This window comes from Chiloscyllium punctatum, chromosome 1, assembly GCF_047496795.1.
Source record: "Chiloscyllium punctatum isolate Juve2018m chromosome 1, sChiPun1.3, whole genome shotgun sequence".
Lineage (NCBI taxonomy): Eukaryota > Metazoa > Chordata > Chondrichthyes > Orectolobiformes > Hemiscylliidae > Chiloscyllium > Chiloscyllium punctatum.
Window position 1 is genome coordinate 146,896,202 of NC_092739.1, and position 21,586 is coordinate 146,917,787.

The 21,586-nt window shown below is 42.4% G+C and overlaps 1 protein-coding gene and 1 pseudogene across 1 annotated transcript in view; one reads left to right on the plus strand and one right to left on the minus strand.

Moving 5' to 3' along the window:
- LOC140480142 (trace amine-associated receptor 1-like) overlaps positions 1-3,971 on the plus strand; it is a 52,116-nt pseudogene extending 48,145 nt beyond the window's left edge.
- Positions 3,972-16,209: 12,238 nt separating this feature from the next.
- The window catches only part of adra1d (adrenoceptor alpha 1D), a 62,608-nt gene continuing 57,231 nt past the window's right edge, over positions 16,210-21,586 (minus strand). Inside the window, exon 2 of the mRNA XM_072576874.1 lies at positions 16,210-17,961. Coding sequence (XP_072432975.1) covers positions 17,342-17,961 — 620 coding nt within the window. The 3' untranslated portion in view covers positions 16,210-17,341. The remainder of the gene's footprint in view (positions 17,962-21,586) is intronic.

A 21,586-nucleotide genomic window follows, 5' to 3' on the forward strand; every position in this document is an offset into this window, starting at 1 on the left:
CGACTTGTCTACCGTTAGCCCCATTAGCTCGCCCAACACGATCGCTATATATCGAGATACCTGGGAGTAGCTAAGTTTTATTGTGCACTATGGATTTGGCAGAGATTGTGTTTGCATGTGAGTTAGAATGTATTTGTACACAATATCCATACCTGTAATAAGCTTGCAGATACATGCTTGTATCTATGGCAACTGAGCACCTGGGTTGACTGGCTCTTGCAAACAGACCAAAACTAGGCAAAGGATCACTTGTCCCTAGTAGTCCCCTCCTTAAATTGCCAACCATTATCAGAGGATAGCCTATATTTTATGTAATAGTGTCTTTAAATACCTGCAAGACTTTGCAGACATATGGGTTCAAGTACATCTGCCTATTTTTGCATATGTTCACACACAGGTCTCTAACTCGACATGTATATCTGAGTGTATGTTCCTGTGTCTTTGGGTTTGTCTGTGTGACTATGTGGGTGCATGTATGGATCTCCTCTTCAATGTTTGTTCTGGAGTTATGCTTTAGGTTAGCAATGGCATCAACTTCTTAGTGTTTTTAATTTGCATTTCCTACAGTGCTGCTCACCTGGAGGACACACTGCATTATAAAATATTCCTGGAAGTCTCCAGCCAGCACCATCATTGAAGGTGCGAGCAGAGCCACAAGTCCTGCCACTTCTCTATAAGGGATTTTAACTGATTGTATTCTCGCTTGTTCAAATCACAGTCAATCAACATCCATGCACTCGAATGATCTCCCGCTTCAACCATGCCTTAACTTCAAAATTCAACTTCCTCTGGCCTTCACTTACCCTTACCTGTACATCCTCTTCCAGATCTATAACTCTTGTTGTACTTTTGGTTCCTCCAGCTGTGGTTTCTTGTGTAATCTGTACTGTTCTCGGTCCATTATTGAAGGCCATGTCTTCAGCTGCCTATACATTAAGCTCCAGAATTTACCCAGAAATCTCTCTGCCAATCTTCTCAATTGAGACACTCCTTAAGACACAACTCTTCAACTAAGCTTTTAGTTACTATTGTACTGTTTCTTAAATTGGAGTCAATTTCAGTCTGATTGTGCTCTGGTGTACCATCTTGCAATATGATACTTAATTAAAATGTATTGTATAAATTAAAGCTGTTCTTATGTGCCTTTTCTTTCCACCCAGCGCATGAAAATTAGATTAGTTACAGCATGGAAACAGGCCCTTCGGCCCAACAAGTCCACACCAACCCGCCGAAGCACAACCCACCCATATCCCTACATTTACCCCTTACCTAACACTATGGGCTATTTAGCATGGCCAATTCACCTGACCTGAACATCTTTGGACTGTGGGAGGAAACCCGAGCACCCGGAGGAAACCCACACAGACAATGTGCAAACTCTACACAGTCAGTCGCCTGAGGCAGGAATTGAACCTGGGTCTCTGGCGCTGTGAGGCAGCAGTGCTAACCACTGTGCCACCGTGCTGCCTGTGAAGGTACATCTGTATTTTTCTTCTTCCTCATTCAGGAAGGAAGGTTTCCTTTTATACTTCCCAGAAAATACCTACCCCATCTTGGTTTTCTTTCTTTCCCCATCTTCTTCTGATGGTATCGTGCTCACAGAAACAGACCATACTTCAGTAGTTGCCATTTATTTAGAAGTGTACTGGTAAGCATGGATTATTAAAGTTGGGTTGAATTTATGTCATGGCTAAGCGTTGCAAGCTGAAGAGCAGGGTTATGGATTGGACTGAGATGTAGCCAGGCTAAGGAGCACAGGGAGTCAAAGAGTCCTACTGCACAGAGACAGGCCCTTTGGCTCAAACTGTTCCATGCTGACCAAAATGTCCATCTATGCTAACCCCATTTCCCTGCACTTTGTCCATATCCTTCTAAACCTTTCCTTTCCATGTATTTGTCCAAATGCCTTTAAATGTTGCTAATGTACCTGCCTCAAATGCTTCCACTGTAAGCTCATCCTATATGCTTACCACCCTCTGTGTAAAGACGTTGCCCCTCAGGTTCCCATTTTATTCTTTCCCCTCTAACCTTAAACTGATGCCCTTCTAGTCCTTGATTCCCCAACCTGAAGAAAAAGACTGAGTGCATTCACCTTATCCATGCAACTCATAATCTGATACACTTCTATAAGATCCCCCCTCAGCGTTCTATGCTCTAAAGAAAAACGTCCTAGCTTGTCCAGCATCTACCTATAACTCAGACCGTTGCATCCTGACAACATCCTTGTAAATTTCTTCTGCACTCTTTTCAATTTAATAACACCCTTCCTATAGCAAGGTGACCAAAGCTGAACACAATACTGCAAGTGGGGCTTCACAACCATCCTGTACAACTGAACATAACTTCCCAACTTCTATACTGAATGCAGTGATGGATGAAGGCCATTGTGCCAAAAGCCTTCTTCACTGCCCTGTCTACCTGTGACTCCACTTTCAGAGGATCATGCAAATGAATTCCAAAATCCCTCTATTCAACTACAGTTTTTAAGGCCCTACCATTCACTATGAAACTCCTACCTTGATTTAACTTTGCAAAATGCAAGACCTCACACTTATCTATATTAAACTCCACTTGCCATTTCTCTCTCCACTTCCCCAGCTGATCAAGGTCCTGCTGCAATTTCTGATAACCTTCCTCAGTGTCCACGATACCACCTATTTTAGTGTCATCTGCAAATTTACTAATCATGCCTTGTAAATTCTCATCCAAACCATTGACATAGATAACAAACAGTAATGGGCCCAGCACTGATCTCTGAGGCACACCTCTAGTCACAGGCCTCTAGTCTGACCAACATCCTTCCACTATTACACTTTGCTTCCAATCATCAAGCCAATTGTGTATCCAATTTGCCAGCTTCCCTGGATTCCGTGCGATCTAACCTTCCAGAGCAACCTGCCATATGGAATCTTACTGAAATCCAAATAGACTATGTCCACCACCCTGCCCTCGTGAGCATTCCTGATCACTTCACTAAATAACACTAATAAATTTGTGAGGCATGATCTACCATGCACAAAGCCATGCTGAATATTCCTAATCAAATCCTGTCTTTCGAAATGCATGTATACCTTTACCCTCAGAATCTTCTCAAGTAACTTACCAACTAAAGATGTTAAGCTTACTGATCTATAGTTTCCACGTTTTTCCTTGCAGCCCTTCTTAGATAAGGGCACAACATTCACTACCCTCCAGTCTTCTGGGACCTCACTGGTGGCTAAGGTGGCAGAGTACAAAGAACCAGCTACTCTCAGAATGTAAAGTTGTTTTCATTCACTCATGGGATGAGGGCTTCACTGGCTGGGCCAGAATTTATTGTCCGTTCCTAGTTCACCCTTGAAAAGGTGGTGGAGAGCTGTCTTCTTAAATTACGACAGACATTTGGCTTAAGTGCAGTAACAAAGCATTAGGAAGGGAACTCCAGGACTTCAACCCAGTGACACTGAAGGAACAATGGTACATTTCCACGTCAGGATGGTGAGTGGCTTGAAGGGGAACTTGCCGGTGATGGTGTTCCCATGTATCTGCTGCCCTTATCCTTCTAGATGGAAGTGGTCATGGGTATGTAGGTGCTGTATAAGGACCTTTGGTGAATTTTTGCAGTGCATCTTGCAGATAGTGCTGCTACTGTACATGGGTGGTGGAGGGAGTTTGTGAGTTTGTGATACCGATCTAGCAAGTTGCTTTTTCCTGGTTTCTAGCATATTGTTGGAGTTGCACATGACTAGGCAAGTGGGAATATTCCATCAGACTTCTGACTTGTGCTTTTTAGATGGTGAATAAGCTTGGGGAACTCAGGAATGAGTCTGTCACCAGACGATTCCTGGCCTTTCACCTGCTCTTTATAACAAACTATTTCTGTGGCAGGTCCAGTACAGTTTCTGTTAAATGGTAACTCCATTGATATTGACATTCGGAAAGATAGCAATGATAATACCATTGAATGTGAAGAGGTGATTGCTAGTTTCTAGTCATGATTTGGAGATGCTGGTGTTGGGCTGGGGTGCACAAAGTTAAAAATCACACAACACCAGGTTATAGTCCAACAGGTTTAACTGGAAGTACTAGCTTTCGAAGCGACGCTCCCTGATGAAGAAGTGGCACTCTGAAAGCTAGTGTGCTTCCAATTAAACCTGTCGGACTATAACCTGGTGTTGTTCATTTTTAGCTAGTTTCCAGGTTATTTATCACTAGGTAGGTTATTCCTAGGCACTTGTGTGGCATGAATGGTACTTGCCATTTGTCAGCCCAGACATTTTCCAGCTCCTGCTATTTGCTGGCAGGACTATGACTTATCTAGCATGCCATTTAATGGAAAATATTGGACGAGTGAAATGGAGGAAACTGCCAGTCACTGTGTGAGACAGGAATAACTTTCATCGCAATCACAGAATATTTTTCTTAAGTCTCTCAGTCTCTTTCCTCAAAATTAAGAGGTGAGTCACAGATCTGCTACATTACTCTCTTCAGTCGACTGTCTTGTTGAGCAACTCATTCCCTTTTATTGGTGTGTTTGTGGAACATCATACAACACCTTTTCAATTCAAAAGGAGAAAATCATGCAGATTAAACTCTGTTTCTTTAATACAGTTTAAAAATATAATTTAACATCAAATATGGAGTTTGGTAAACTTACAAAAATAATAAACTTGGAATAACAATATAACTTAAGGAGGTTGTATGTATTCAATAATTTACCAACACAGGAGTGACTATGTTGAATGACAACATAAGTGACTTTGTAATTATTTCCTCAGAAATTCCAATGGAATCATAAAGGTTTTCTTTGTGCAGAAAGACTAAACAGAGGAAATCTTCACAAAAAACATTTATGTTGATGCTGCACATAGTGACCAGAGTAGATTTTATTCCATTTTCCCCTGCCAGCACTTACAGTGCAGAGACCAGACAAACATAGAAACTGGATAATTTCTAAATATATGCGGGCTTATTTTTTTTTTCAAATGATGTCCCAAGCCCGAAAATACCTGTTTGTAAACATCAGGATAATCTGTTGTGAAACTTCACTTCGGGTTTTACTGACAGTATAGAACTAGTGAGAAGGATTGACCCCCCCCCTCCACCCCCCCACCCCCCCCACTGAATGTTCAACCTCACACCTATATTAGCCTTAAAAATGCAAACACTCAATATTCAAAATACATTTGAACCATAACAAAGCAATGTCCAACTTGTGTAGCATATTGCAACAAGCCTATTTTTAATGCTGTCAATGCAACCCGTAGCTTCAACATGTTTCTCAATGTCCACCTTTAACCTGTGTGAGAGCACACGTGGAGAGAATGAGGCCTCAATGTGATGACAAACAAATGCTAATTGGCAAATCTGGTGCAGGCGGAAATCTCTCTGATGTTTGTTTTAAAATTCTATAATTTAGGTTAACAGATTCTGGTTTAGAATTTTAAAGCTGCAGACGAGTTAAAAAGCTAACTTTAACAAAACTGCCTGAAAGTAATGGTTATCTGTTTATTTTAAAGCTGCAGACTAGTTTAAAAAGCTGACTTTAACAAAACTGCCTGAAGGTAGCACGCTTATCTGTCAAGTAACTGAAAGTGTTACCTGAATATGCGTTTATTACAGCAGCAGGAAGATGGTTTACCTGGCTGCAACTCACCAGCTCTCGATAAACTTTTCATTCCTCTATGAACATAGACAAATTTTGTGACCACACAGCGGGAATCCCGAGTGCAATAAATAATTTGTGCTAATGTAGGAGTCTGGTGGCTGTGGCAATTTAATACAGAGGAGAAATGTGCTGCTGCTTTTTTAGATATTTCTTCCAACTTCCAGTAACTGGTGAGTATTCAAATACTTTAAAGGCGAGCTGAACTGCAAGCAAAATAGAAGTGTAAGATGAATCAGATTTGAATGCATTCCTCCAAGCTTGGTGTGGGAGAAATATATTTTGATTCAGAGGGCACTGGTGCAGTACAGGGGAAAGATGGAACTGAATGTTGGGATTGCCTTTCTCAACTGCACTCAGATTGGGATGTAGTGGGGGGAGGGGTTGCTTTTGAAAAGGAGAAGGAGAAAGGACAAGGCAATAATATTGGGAAAGATGACTGACTTAATTATTTCAGATATGCACCAGCACGTATGGGTAAAATAGCGAAAAAATGTGTTTAAAATGAGCAAGGGGGAAATAAGTTTTGGGTAAAAGGGTTTTCAGAAATCCAGAAATAAAAAGAGGTGGCAAGGTTGAGGGGTTAAACCTTAGTTAAAATCATGAGGGGTATTGATAAGGTGAATGGCAGGTCTCTTTTCTAGGGTAGAGGGTTTCAAGACTAAGGGGCATATTTTTAAGGTGAGAGGAGAAAGACTAAAAAAAAGGCATGGAGGGGCAACTTTTTTACACAGAGTGGTTTGGGTATGGAATAAACTTCCAGAGGAAGTTGGGGATGCAGTTACAGATACAATGTTAAAGACATTTTGATAAGTACATGAATAAGAAATGTTTGGATGGATATGGGCCAACTAATGTCCTTTAGGGAAGAAAACTGCTGTCCTTACCTAGTCTGGCCTACATATGACTCCAGACCCACAGTGAGAGGTTGACTCTTATCTGCCCTTTGGGTGATTAGGGATGGGCAATAAATGCTGCCTCGCCAAAAAACCCCTCATCTCGTGAATGAATTTTTAAAATAGCGCAGGCAGGTGGGACCAGTTTAGTTTGGAATGGTTGTTAGTTTAGTTGGTGGACTGGTTGGACCGAAAGATCTGTTGCTGTGCTGCATGACTCTATAAAGACAAACTGAGTGGGACAGCAAAGGGACATGGAGACTAACAGTAACAATGCATCAGAGAGTAAGTACCTTAGCTCAGATAATCAGGAAGTGGAACAAGAGTAGGTGGATCGAAAGGATCAGAAAGCACTTCTATGAGTTATCTTCCCCCTAAGAGTCATTATACTTCTGGACAAGAGTATTGCATCAGAAATTATTGGAGTTTTTAAAAAGGACAATGTAAAAGCTGTGAGGGACTTTAATCTTCATCTAAACTGGAACAGTCAAATTGGTAATTGGGGTGTGACAGATTAGTTTGTAAAATGCTTTTGTCACCAGTTCCTGGAGAAACATTTCATTGAACCAACAAGGGATAAAGCTAAAATAAGTGCAGAATGCTGTAGATGCTGGAGATCTAAAATGAAGCAAAAAACATTTTGTTAGTATGGGACAGGGTTAATTTATAATCTGATAGCAAAAATATATCTTTGGGAAATAGTGTTCAAGTGCATTTGAATTCCACATGAACTTTGATAACAACAATTTCAAACTTGAATATATCTGCTTTGCAGGAAGCCTGAGCAATACACTTAGAGCTCTCCTTTCACCAGGATGGAAAAGCTGTCTGTTGTGGTGAAAGTAGCACATTTCCCAGGGACTGGAGTCTTATCATTCTGTAGGCTTGGTTCATGGAGGCAGGTGACCATGTCAGTCATCAGCTCCCTCCATTAAAAGAGGCATTTTGATAAGCCAAAGTGTGCAGAGCAAACCTGGTAAGAGCAGATTAAAACTTCCAATTTCTTTGGATAAGCAGGGTATCCCTATAGAGAGATGGGGTCCCCCTTTAAATCTGATCTGGGATATTTTTATAAATTCGGTATAAGGGCTATAAAGGGGAAAGGATTAGGTGAAGGGGAATACTTGGACATGGAAGATATGAGGGACAAAGGAGTGGGGCATACCTTTACTGGGGGACATGAGAAACCATGGATATTGTTCATTCAAGTTTGTTGAGGATGTAACTGATGAAGGGCTTATGCCCGAAACGTCGATTCTCCTGCTCTTCAGATGCCTGACCTACTGTGCTTTTCCAGCACCACAGCATCCTGAGTATGTAACTGGTAGGGTAGAATTTTTTTGTACTCGTTCATGGATGTAGGTGTCACTGGCTAGGCCAGCATTTATTACTCGTCCCTAAATGCCCAGAGTACAATTCAGAGTCAACCACATTGAAGTGAATAGGGAGTCATGTGTAGGCTAGAGCAGGTAAGAATAGCAAATTACCTTCCTTTGAAGACTTTTGTGAACCAGCTGCTGATGACCATTGGCTATTTCTGCTTACACTCTGTGTCCTGTCCATTAACCAGTCCACTATCCATGTTAATTTATCACCCCCAAATCCTTACATTCTTATATTATGTATTAACTGTGTGTGTGGTGCTTGATTGAACATCTTTGGGAATTTAGGGGTGCAACTTCGAATGATGGTGGGGGAGCGATGGTGCTGAGGTGATGTTTTGGACTAATAATCCAGAATCTCAAGTTAACATCTGGGAATGTGGGCTCAAACCCCACCACAGCGGATAGTGAAACTTGAATTCAATGAAAGGTTGGCTTAATGATGAGCATTAAACCACTCTCAATTGTTGGAAAATCCAATTGGGTTCACCAATTTATTTTAAGGAAGAAAATTTCCCAAGTCTCAATGTGGAGACTTCAGTTTTTTTTTAGATTACTTACAGTGTGGAAACAGGCCCTTCAGCCCAACAAGTCCACACCAACCCGCAACCCACCCAGACCCATTCCCCTACATCTATCCCTTCACCTAACACTACAGGCAATTTAGCATGGCCAATTCACCTAATCTGCACATTTTTGGACTGTGGGAGGAAACCCACACAGGCACAGGGAGAATGTGCAAACTCCACACAGTCAGTTGCCTGAGGCGGGAACTGAATCCGGGTCTCTGGCACTGTGAGGCAACAGTGCTAACTACTGTACCACCACACCGCCCACAGTCGCTTCTTACTTATAGATAAGACATACACAGAATAAGCAAGTGGTCAACAAGGTAGCAAACTGAGTATAACATATAGAAATGTGAAGAGAATAGAAAAGACCAATATTTTTTGAAACGTATGAAACTTGTAAATGTTGACATTTAGAGAGATTTGGTATACTCAATAAAGGAACAGATGAACTTTGCATGGAAGTAAACTAAGTAATTAGTAAGGCAAATGACATGTAGGCCTCTATTGGAAGGGGATTAGGGTGCAAGAATGAAGATGTCTTGCTACAATTGTATGGAGCCTTGGTGAGACCACATCTGAAATACTGTGTGCAAGTTTGGTTTTTATATTTAAGGAAGGATATAGTTGCTTCGAAGGCAGCGCAGTGAAGATTCACCAGATTAGTGTCTGGGATGAGTGGATTGTGTCCTAGGATGAGAGGCGGGGCAAGCTGGATCTCTTTTGTAAGTTTAGAAGAATAATAGGTCACCTTATTGTAACATTTAAGAGTAGGAAGGAGTTTGAAAGGGGTACTGGCACATTGCTCCCCCTCGTTGGCGAATCTAGCATATTGTTTCAGGTCAAGCAACCTATAAGGACTGAGAGTAGGCCTTGATTCAAAAGGTTATGAATCTTTGGGATTTTCTACCCTAGAATTGAGTGGAGACCTCATTGTTGAATATATTTGAAGCTGGGATAGGCATATTTTGGTCTCTCAGATGATTCGAGGGACATGGGGAGAGGGTGGGAGAATGGAGTTGAAACTCATAATCATATGGAATAGCAGTGCAGACTCAAGAGGCCATTGGCAGAAGGGGGTACTGCAGATGCTGGTGATTAGAGTCAAGATTAGATGGCGCTGGAAAAGCACAGCGGGTCAGGCAGCATCTGAACAGCAGGAAAATCGACGTTTCTGATTAGATGAGATGACATTACAGTGTGGAAACAGGCCCTTTGGCCCAACAAGTCCACACCGACTAACCGAAGCGCAACCCACCCATATCCCTACATCTACCCCTTACCTAACACTACGACCAATTTAGCATGGCCAATTCACCTAACCTGCATATCTTTGGGAGACTGTGGGAGGAAACCGGAGCACCCGGAGCACACCCACACAGACACAGGGAGAACATGCAAACTCCACACAGTCAGTCGCCTGAAGCGGGAATTGAACCTGGGTCTCTGGCGCTGTGAGGCAGCAGTGCTAACCACTGTGCCACCGTGCCACCCACAACAATCACCAAACCTCAAACAGATCATTGTTCGTAGCAAACTGCCCAGCTTTCAGGACAATTAGATTAGATTAGATTAGATTCTCTACAGTGTGGAAACAAGCCCATCGGCCCAACAAGTCCACATTGACCCTCTGAAGAGTAATCCACCCAGACCCATTTTCCTCTGACTAATGCACCCAACACTATGGGCAATTTAGCATGGCCAATTCACCTAACCTGCACATCTTTGGACTGTGAGAGGAAACCAGAGCACCCGGAGGAAACCCACGCTGACACAGGGAGAATGTGCAAACTTCACACAGTCACCCGAGGCTGGAATCGAACCTGGGACTCTGGTGCTGTGAGTTCGCAGTGCTAACCACTGAGTCACTGTGCCACCCATTTCGGGCAAAAGCCCTTCATCAGGAAGGGCTTCCTGATGCTGCCTGACCTGCTGTGCTTTTCCAGCACCACTGTAATCTTGACTCAACAAGCCATTGGGTCTATTCCTGCTCCTATTTCCCATGCTCTCAAAAAGCTAGGTCTGAACTTGTCACACATCATCTTCTGATGCGTTTGCAGTTCTATGTTTACTCTGTGTTGCATTACTTTAATGAAGATGAAAGGAAGTTCAAAAGTGGAATGATTTAATTCAAACATGCCCACAGTCTTGCTTAATGCAAACTAGGAGCTTGTCCCAGTGCAGTCTGGTTTTTATCACATTAAATAATGGAGGTGTGAGGTGATAGTGGTGGGTGGACTTTATTCTGTTAAAAGTGCATCATATGAAACTCTCCTCGACCTGGGTGATTTTTGTAGATAGTCAGGAGAAATTTCCACAACATTCTTTGAGAAGAGAGGCCAGTTCTTTGTTACCACATAGTTCTGCCTCTCTGGTGTGCATTACTGATGATCAGAGGACATTAATCCTTGAACTCCCTTCCTAACTCTGTTTTGGATGCACCGAGCCGAGGCTGCAGTGGTTCTGGAAATCAGGGCAATTAGGGGGAAGTAAAATAAATATTGACTTGGTCAGAGAAACGCACAGCCTGTGAAAGAGTAAACAAGTGCAGCATTAGTGTTTCCATTGACTGACACAATAGTTTCAGCTGGAAACCCCTACAGGTACAACTCCAACCATGCTCAGATGCTCCTTCTCTCCATCATAAGGCCAAAAGTGGGATAATCGCTGTACACATGCAGCAGAACTCCTGACACTTCAGCCACCAAAGCAGCTTGTGTTCCCACGCAGCAGGATCTGGATAACATCCAGGCCTGGGTTGATAACTAGAGAAAAATATACGCGCCACATAAGTATCATGACACTGAATGGCATTATATTCCTGAATGTCTCAGTTTCAACATTCTGAGGGTAACCATTGGTCAGAGACTGAGCTGGACTAGTCATATAAATTCTGTGGCTACAATCGCAGGTCAGAGGCCAGGAATCCTGCAGCGAGTAACTGACTCCTGTGCATCTTACTACCATGTGCTCAAGTGAATCAGGGATGGGCAATAAATACTGGCATAGCCAGCAAAACCCACATCACATCAATAACTTTAAACAAAAGGTGTAAAACAAATGCTTTTCCAGGGGATAACACCGCCACACCCGAACAGAAACAATTTTTGTTCCTCCTCCTTGGGCTAATTCCCTAGGCAATGTGCACAACTGGGTCAGCTGTGGAGATGAAATTCCTGGGGCAGAAAGAAACATTTCGGTCTTAGGTGATCAGATGCTGACATAGCACTGGGTGAATAATGGGCTAAGACTGAGAGTCATAGTCATAAAGTCATATGGCATAGAAACAGACCCTTCAGTCCAACCAGTCCATGGTGAACAGAATCTCAAACTGAATTAGTCCCACCAGACTGCCCCTGGGAGCCCATATTCCTCTAAACCTTTCCTGTTCACGTACTTATCCAAATGTCTTTTAAACATTGTAACTGTGCCCACATTCATCACTTCCTCTGGAAGTTCGTTCCATACACGAACCACTCTCTATGTGAAAATGTTGCCTCTCGTCTTTTTTAAAACTTTCTCCCCTCACCGTAAAAATATGCCCACTAATCTTGAAATCCCCCATCTTAGGGAAAAGACAACTACCATTAACCCTATCTATACCCCTCAGTTTTATAAACTTCTGTCAGGTCAACTCTCAACCTCCTACGCTCCAGTGAAAGCGGTCCCAGATTACCCAGCTTTTTTTAATAACTCGAACCTCCATACCCACCAACATTCTGGTCAATCTCTTTTGAACCCTCTCTCAATTAATAATCTTATTTCTATAACTGGGTGTCAAGAACTGTATTCCAGAAGAGGCCTCACTAATGTCAACATGACTTCCCTCCTCCTATACTCAAAGGATTGAGCAATGAAGGCAAATGTGCTAAACACCTTCTGAACCACACTGTCTATTGTGATGCAGGCTTCAAAGAATTATGCACCATTACCCCTGGGTCCCTCTGTTCTACAACACTACCCAAGGCCCTACCATTGGCCGTACAAGTCCTACTTCTGTTTGTTGTACCAAAATGTAAAACCTCTTTAATGTTTCAGGCTTCCTTGCATTTCTTCATTTTTTTTTGCTGTACAGGAACATCACTGTAGTATTTCTGTTGTGACTATCTGCTAAATATAGTGGGGTGCAGAGATTAACTGCAGATCTTTGAGTCGTAGACTTGAAAACACTGATTTATTCCCTGTTGCGTACTTACAATGTTTGTGATTAAAGAGCAGATTGGGAAATATCATAAACAAATCTCAACAAACTCAAGGTTATATATAACCCTGGAATTGACGTTAATGATAAATTCCCTACACTTACCCTACATGTGCACAGGACTGGTGGACCTGTGCGTGTTTAGATTTATAAGGCCTGTAATTGTCATTCCCTATTCATGTTCAGTTTCAGATTGGCAGATAGCCCTCAACAGGAACTTATCCAAAATAAAACTGCTTGGCCTGCACATTCATCAACTGCAGCCCATACACAGTAAGAGAAGAAGCAGTGCTACGTTAGGAGTCACAGCGCATAAAATACCATGCTTCCATTCCTGGCTGATTTCAGACTGAGCAGCAGAATGCGATTCTTGGACTATGCAAGGAGGTAAGTAAGCAGCCTGTGTTCCCATGCCTGATAGCTACCCAGTGAGTGAAGTACACATGTGTGACTATCAGAAGCAAAAAGCCATGCAATGTCCTATACTGCTGGATAACCTCACTGCTCACTCATTGCACATGGTCAAACATACTGCTGTTTTCCGAAGAAAAGTGGAAAACAGTGAAAAATACCTAATTAATGCAAAAGAAACTTCTTTTCTACATGAAACAAAGCATTTTTTCTTTACTGAAAACTATAAACTCTCCTGTGCAAATGAATAAATTCATAAGAGTTCATAAAACACTGGAAAATAATTAGGCCATTTGGCCTATTGAGTTCAATCCACCTTTTGTACATGGCTGTTAGGTTTCTCAACCCCATTCTGAACTGAACTAATCATATAAAACCTTTTCCCTGTAACCTTTGATCCCCTTACTAATCAAAAATCTATCTTTGTCTTAAATACACTCAAATGACTTGACGCCCACAGCCCTCTCTGTGGCAATGAGTTCCACAGATTAACCACCCTCTAGTTAAAGAAATTCCGCCTCATCTCAATTCTAAAGGGTTGTCCCTTCCCTCTGAGGCTGTGCCCTTTGATCATAGACTCTCTTGACAAGTGGAAAACATCTTCTCCACATCCACATTATCCAGGTCTCTCAGTATTCTGCAAGTTTGGTGTCATGATGTTTGCATGGACTCTTGCTGCCTCTGTCAATGCCAGTGGCCAATATATTTTAATCCATTATCAAACTTGTTAATGAGTTGGGTTAAATAAAAATGAAATGGGTGGTTAAAACATCAAAGCGATATTTTTATCTGATCTGTCAACATTTTCATGGTTCATTTTGTATGGTGCAGCATCAAGGCAACTGAGAATGAAGAGTGGCTGAGTAAATGTGATCAAAAACTTGTCAATAATTGCAGCAAGCTCTGTGTATTAATCACTAATATTGCAAGAGGTTATTTTCTGACTTCACACATGCTTTTTCCAAGACATTTAGAAAGTCAGGGGATAGGTATCCCATTTCTCTGAGAATGCACCCCAATCAGCACTGAGTTTGAAAATTACTTCTCATTTGAATTTACTTGCTTCTGTTCATTTTCATTGATCCCAGACTGTTTTTATTAAAGCGCATACATAAAAGTTACCTTGCAGAGACCGGACATTCTACTTACCCACGCTACACTACCACTGATCCTCCGTGCAAACTCATAGTCCTAGTCACATCTTCACAATTTTTGCAATATTCCTTAATTACTCTTTCCATCTTTCACTTATCTGACCTTTGTTCATTTTTTAGATGTGGGCTTGCTGACAAAGCCAGCATTATTGCCCATCCCGAGTTCCTCCTGAGAGGGCGGTGGTGAAGTGTCATCATTAAATACTGCCGTTCACATGGTGAAGCTACATAAGATGAAAGGAATGGGACCAGGTCACTCATCCCACTGGTCTGCAACAGCGTTCAAGCAGATCATGGCTGATAAGAGTCATACAGCATGGAAAAAGACCCTTCAGTTCAATTCAACTATGCCAACCAAGTTTCCACTGTAAACTTTTGCTATAAATTCTGTGTCTTACAATTGTGTCTTCCACAACCACCTGATGAAGGAGTGGCGCTCTGAAAGCTAGTGTGCTTCCAATTAAACCTGTTGGACTATAATTTGGTGTTGTGTGATATTTAAGTTTCCCAATCTAAACTATCCCACTTGGTCTCCATCTCCCATCTTAGCCACATGTACTTTAATATCTTTGATTAACAAAAATACATAAACCTCCAATCTAAAATCATAATTGATTGAAAAAATAAGTTGCAGTCTTCTTCCAGCTATTGTGTGCAGAACTGTTTCTTAATTTCATTCCCAAAAAGACTGGTTCTCATTTTTTGACTATTCTCTCTAGTCCTAGACTCCAAGTAATTTTTCTTATATCCATCCTATCTTAATCAAATTTGCATTCTAATTTCGAGAGGTGCCAATCAGTGATTTTATAATCCCCCTCAGAAATTAGCCTACAGTTATCATTGTGGTACACTGCACTCCGAGGCGTAGTCATTGAGAAAATAAGGGGAGAAATAGCGGTTCTCTAACCTCCTGGTAATTTCAAAAAAAGGTGCAGCTTGGTCATATCCCTTTTGTTTGCTGAGGGTAGATCTCTGTGGATGATGGCAACATCTCAGCTCATCAGAACCAACTGCACTCTTTTCTCCAATAGCATAGATCATTGAAATCTGATTTCTTTGTGTTTGTTCTGATGAATGCAAAACAAAAGGTTTCAGCAACATGTCTCTCTTTTCAGCAACAATCAAGTTCTACACTGGCAAACAACTGCTTAAAATCTGTTCACCATTTTTGACCATTCACTTAATCCATCAAATTAGATTCCCTACAGCATGGAAACAGGCCATTTGGCCCAACACGTCCATACTGACCCACCAAAGAGAACCCACCCAGACCCATTCCCCTACCCAATATTTACCCCTGACTAATGCACCTAGCCTATACATCCCTGAACACTATGGGCAATTTAGCATGGCAAATTCACCTAACCTGCACATCCTTGTGATTGTGGGAGGAAGCCCATGCAGACACATGGCAAAGGTGCAAACTCCACACAGACAGTCGCCTGAGGGTGGAATCGAACCCAGGTCCCAATCGCTGTGAGGTAGCAGTGCTAACCACTGTGTTCCTCCTTGTGATTTCACACTTCCATTTAGATTGCTTACAATGAGTGGAAGCTCCCCAACTTTAACATTTTCAGATCTCTGGACAATTTCAATGTCTTGACCCACTCACTTCCACAGTCCACCTGCTGGTACTGAGTGACTGGAGACCACATTCCAAATTAGCAGGTCTACCCCACTCTTCTGGTCCAATGGCTGGTGGATCTCAAGCACATGAGAGAAATCCGACAACCCAGAGACCTGAAACGGACTCAGCCTCACCAGATGAAGTGAGCACTGCTGACATAGTTCGTTGAGCACAATGGTGCCTCAAAGTGAAGGCAGTCAGCTGAAATCTTTAAGACTGAGAAGGCCTACATTGATAAAGGCCATCAATGTGGCCACAGCGGTGCCCTTTCCATCAGGTGGAGCGATGTATTTGGGGGGGGGGGGGGGTGCGGAGGGGAGATTCTGCTGGCAACATTTGGCACTTGTTGCACTTTCAATGGTCAGCAAATCTCTATCGCTTTTGAAAGGGTGACAATTTGTATGAGGTTCCTGTTTTCAGTAGGGTGCAATTGGCCAACATGAGTGGGAATTCAGCATGATATCAATATAAACGACATTAGGGCACGTAATGTCCCACAGGGTGCAAAAATAAAAATTCCAGAAGAATTTTTATTTTGAATAATTATATAGTTATTTCCAAAGCAATATCTGGTTTTCCCTTAAAACATGGAAGATTTGGAATTCTATAACCTTCCTAGAATTCTGTGTCTTCTATATTAACCATCCCATGGAGTGCTGTGGGAACACACGCCTTATTTTTAGTCAATTTTGTGTTCAAAAAGAGGAAGGATATCAGCAGACTGGGAACTGGGAGGTTTATTCACAGTAAGCATTAACAGTACAGCTTTCAAATCTATCCAATACGCCTTAATTCCCATCTCTCCACTATAACCCGAGTCTCCCACATTTCTATCATCCCATTCTAGTCAGCTTTGTGATGTCTCTGGTGATAATGTTCATGATGTGACCTGGGTCCAATTGCAAATCATACATGACTCGTCCACGTTTCTGAGGGCAATTAGGGAAGAGCAATAAATCCCAAGAATGAATTAAAAAAAGACGCACTCTTAGCGATTGACTGAGGAGGTTTGAACCCCTAACACTGAGATAAGACTCGAATGGCTGAGCAGAGGTGGAATGAGAATGAGGACATCAATAAATAAATGAACTGGAATGCTTCTCCTGCCCCACACTCACATGTTGGACACTGTTGCCAGGATATTTTTCAGGAATGCTTTTGAGCAGCTCCCTAAGTTCAGCAGAAGTTTGCATTGTCTACCTGGTGTGTTGTTGCTCTTCTGGCAAAGTTACTGTGACTGAATGCAGAGGGTCCCTGGAAGGAGGTGGGTGGGTGATCAGGTTAGACTCTTGAACAACATGGGGGAGCCATCAGAGACCCAAGCCCCAGGAAATTCCCGGCCCCATATTTGAAAGCAATCTTCGTTACTCTCGCTAAAGTTGGCAATGTAAACACAACACCAATCCATGAAAAGCACAGTTACAGAACATTTATCTCATTCCTTCCTGGCTCCCACCTTAAATATCCGTCTCTTTCAGTCCGTAACAGTCAGTGACTTCGTATATTTGATAAGCTGTGTGCTCTTTGAATTCCTGGCATACCCCAATGGAGATGGACTCCACTGGGACATTGTCTACCTTACTGGCAGCTGATGTGCAGGGCCTGTGCTGTCCCATTCGGATTTTGTTGGAGAGGTTGTTCATTTTCTCTCGGAGTTGGAAGGGTGATTTGGAGAAGGATGGGAAGAGTTTCCAGCCGTGAAGGCTGAGTGTCCGACTGGTACCGCTGCTTCCGCTGATGCCCTCGCTGCTGCTGCTCCCTCGGTGCCTTTGGCTCAGCGCAAAGGAACTGCTCAGCGACAATGTCCTGCAGCTCCCGATGGACCTGCTCAGCACATCAGCCTCGGAGCTGCGTTCCGAACTGTAGGTAGATGCCCTCCAGTCACGGTGACCATACACTCGCCAGGGTGGTCGCCGTCTCCTCCGGCACTGACACTTCAGCAGCCTGATGAAGGCTCGTTTGAACTCCTTGCTCGAGCATGGGTATATAATGGGATTGATGCAGCTGTTGAAGTAACCCAGCCAGAAGATCACCTTGAAGACCACATCAGAGGGCTTGATAGACGGAAAGAAAGCACCTGAAACATAGTCAAAAACAAAAAACGATTAACTACTCTCTTTTTATTTTGTTTGCAGAGTGGGAATAGGCCAATTGGCCCCATCTGGTCAAACCCAGCACTGGGTCCCTACTATTGAACTTCACCCAGCTTTCTTTTCACTGAAGTGTAGGAGGTTGAGGGGCAACCTCATTGAGGTTTATAAAATAATGAAGAGTGTAGATGAGGTGAATGGCAGGTATCTTTTCCCTAGGATGGGGGATTTCAAAACTAGCAGGCATATTTTTAAGGGGAGAGGAGAAAGATTTTAAAAAGAGATGAGGAACAACTTATTTACAGAGAGAGTGGTTCCAATGTAGATTGAACTTCCAGAGGAAGTAGTGAATGTGGGTACAGTTACAACATTTGAAAAGGCTTTTGGATAAATACATGAAAAAGAAACGTTTGGAGGAATATGGGCCAGGAGCAGGCTGGTGGGACTAGTTTAGTTTGGGATTGTGGTCGACATCGACTGGTTGGACTGAAGGATCTGTTTCTGTGCTGTAGGAGTCTTTGACTCTATCTAGTTTGATCTTTCTATCAAGTCAAAAACACCTTCCTTGCATCTACATCGGTGCAGTTACAGGGTCTACTGCAAGCTGACTGTAAAAGATATGTAATAAGCTCATTTGAATGATTGAGTATCAAATCTGAATTTAATTTCCAGGGTGTTATTTATCCAACTTATTCAGATGTGACATTAATTGAAGTCACATTCCATTTAAATAGGAACAGAGAAGAAAAAGCTTGCCTTTACGCAGTGCTCTCGGCCACAATTCCAAACATTTCTTTTAGTTAATTACCTCCTCCTCAATGTATGTGACTGCAATTAAAGTGTATGCCTAAGGCTATTTATGAGAGAGAAACTAAGTGTCAGAAAGTTACACTGAAGGAGGAAGCTAGAATTAAATGACAGCTCAATCAGGCAGAAATCTGAAATGCCCAGTGGGAGCTAGTGGTAAGGGAGGGAGTAGGTGACAGCATACACGTGGCAGTGGCATGGTGGTTAGCACTGCTGCCTCACAGTGCCAGGGACCTGGTTCCATTCTACCCTCAGGCAAGTGTCTGTGTGGAGATTCCACATTCTCTGAGTTTGACTGGGTTTCCTCTGGTGCTCCGGATTCCTCCCACAGTCCAAAAATGTGTAGGTTAGGCGGATTAGCCATGGTAAATTGACCAGTTAGATGAGGGAATTGCAGGTGTAGGGGTTGGGTCTGGGTGGGATACTCTTCGGGGGGTTAGTATGGACTGGTTAGCTTGCTGCCCTACTGTAGGGATTCTATACGACATCCACAAAGAGAACAAAGAAAATTTACAGCGCAGGAACAGGCCCTTCGGCTCTCCAAGTCTAAGCCGAAAGTTTTAACTCGAGTCACATTAGCATCCAACCAACAGGTGCCCATCAGAATTCAGATTGTTTCAGGTGCCCATGACTAATGTTGACATAAAATGGATGCTGGGCACTTTTTAGCTTACATATGATGGCCGAAAGGAAATTTAGCAGCTACATATCACAGACTTTCACAGTTAGACTTATGGTCTCCAGCCAGAGTTACCTGATAAGATAATGAAAGGTCCTGTGAGATTTATAGTAGGGTCCCGGTGAGAAAAGACAGGGAAATTTAATGAGATTTCTGTAGAAAGACAACTCCAAATATCTTGAAAAGCAGCATCCTTGAAAAACCTAGAAAAGAGACACCTGGGCACTAACCACAGTCCCAAGTTTGTTATTTAGTAAAATGTGGAAGGAATAGTCTGATCCCACAGTATTCCAAACTTTTTAAGTAACTGTAAATTAAAATGCAACCTACAAACTAACATTAAGGGATGTAACTGAATTCCTTTAACAGATAGCTGGAGGCAGTAAAGAAAATGCCTGCTCTGCAAACCAGAACAGAAGCAACAACTAGTGTAAACAGATAACATCTAAGACAGCACCATGAGACAGTTGACATGGTAGGTAGTGTAGGAGGTTGTAAAACATGGTCAGTGTAACTTCAAGAAAATAAGTAATTGCAGCTTTATAGCTCAGCAAACAGCTAGTGGAACTGCAGATAATTTGAGCAGACCCTTGCATCCAAAGATCAAGGGGAGAAGGATAGAGATCATTCTTAGATAATCTCTTGTCATTCTCTCACCAGTTATAAGATAAGGATGAGGGTGAGGTCATGTCCTGTTGTATCTTGAGAATCCAAAACAGTTTCTTTTAATGACTGTGAAAGTGATTGAATTCCCTTATCAATGGAATTTGAATATATGCTGTCTTATCAACTAAAAATAGTATGAAAGGTATTCAAAATAGAGACAGTAAGATTTATCCAGTAATGAAACTTTTGTTTAAAACCAACTTACAGCATGCAAATATCAGAGGTCTTAAACTGCAGCTGCAAGACAGAGGGGAGGGGGGGAGAGAGAGAGAGAGAGAGAGATTGAGAGATTGAGAGAGAAGCTGCTTCCCAGTTTGTCAGCTTTGCCAAATAATTATAACATTAATTATGACAATATAATTGTAATGAAATATAATGAAATTACAAGTTCTATAACAGTTGGTAGAAATAGGTGATAAAGATGTCTGGTAAACATCATGAGATCATGGAAAGACCAAGGGCTGTCTGTAGAGATGCCCATCATTGATGATTTGGAGATGCTTCCAATTAAACCTGTTGGACTATAACCTGGTGTATTTTTTAACCCCATCATTGATGGTATGTTTACAGGATTGGATGTGTAGTTTGGGGGAGTGGCTAATCATGATATCGGCGTTGCATGTAACATGGAATGTATAAAAATGCTTGGTTGAGAGAGAGTAGCCTGTTTCCAAAGACCTCTCCCACGCTGTGCTGGAAAAGGACTCGGAATAAAGATTGACTTGTGCTGCTGTACACAGTAAGGTAAAAACAATGACTGCAGATGCTGGAAACCAGATTCTGGATTAGTGGTGCTGGAAGAGCACGGCAGTTCAGGCAGCATCCAAGGAGCTTCGAAATCGACGTTTATTCCTGATGAAGGGCTTTTGCCCGAAACGTCGATTTCTAAGCTCCTTGGATGCTGCCTGAACTGCTGTGCTCTTCCAGCACCACTAATCCTGCTGTACACAGTAACCTGCCTAGTTACTGACATGTACAGATCTAGCTGCTCAGAGGGTTGTCTGCTGCCACTCAGGTAAATTGCGGATGAAAAAGGTTTGGCAATGTGCATGGTGGAGGGGTGGGGTGGGGAGATGACTCATTCTGTGTAGAGAAACAAAGTCCCAATCCTTCCAGTTAAAGTCTGCACTTGGCTTGTGGCTGGTTCCACTGACTGGAAAGATCTCAGAGCTCACATACCAATGGGCTTCTGAAACAACTTTGGAGGTGAGTCTGAATCTCTTCATAGAGACAAAAAAAAACTGCAGATGGTGGAATCCAAGGTAGACAGGCAGGGGGCTGGAAGAGCACAGCAAGCCAGGCAGCATCAGGAGATAGCGAAGTCAACAGAAGTAGTGCCAGAAGATTGGAGGATAGCAAATGTTGTTCCCTTGTTTAGGAATGGGAGTCAGGACAACCCTGGTAATTATACACCAGTGAGCCTTACTTTGGTTGTGAGTAAGGTGTTGGAAAAGAGATAG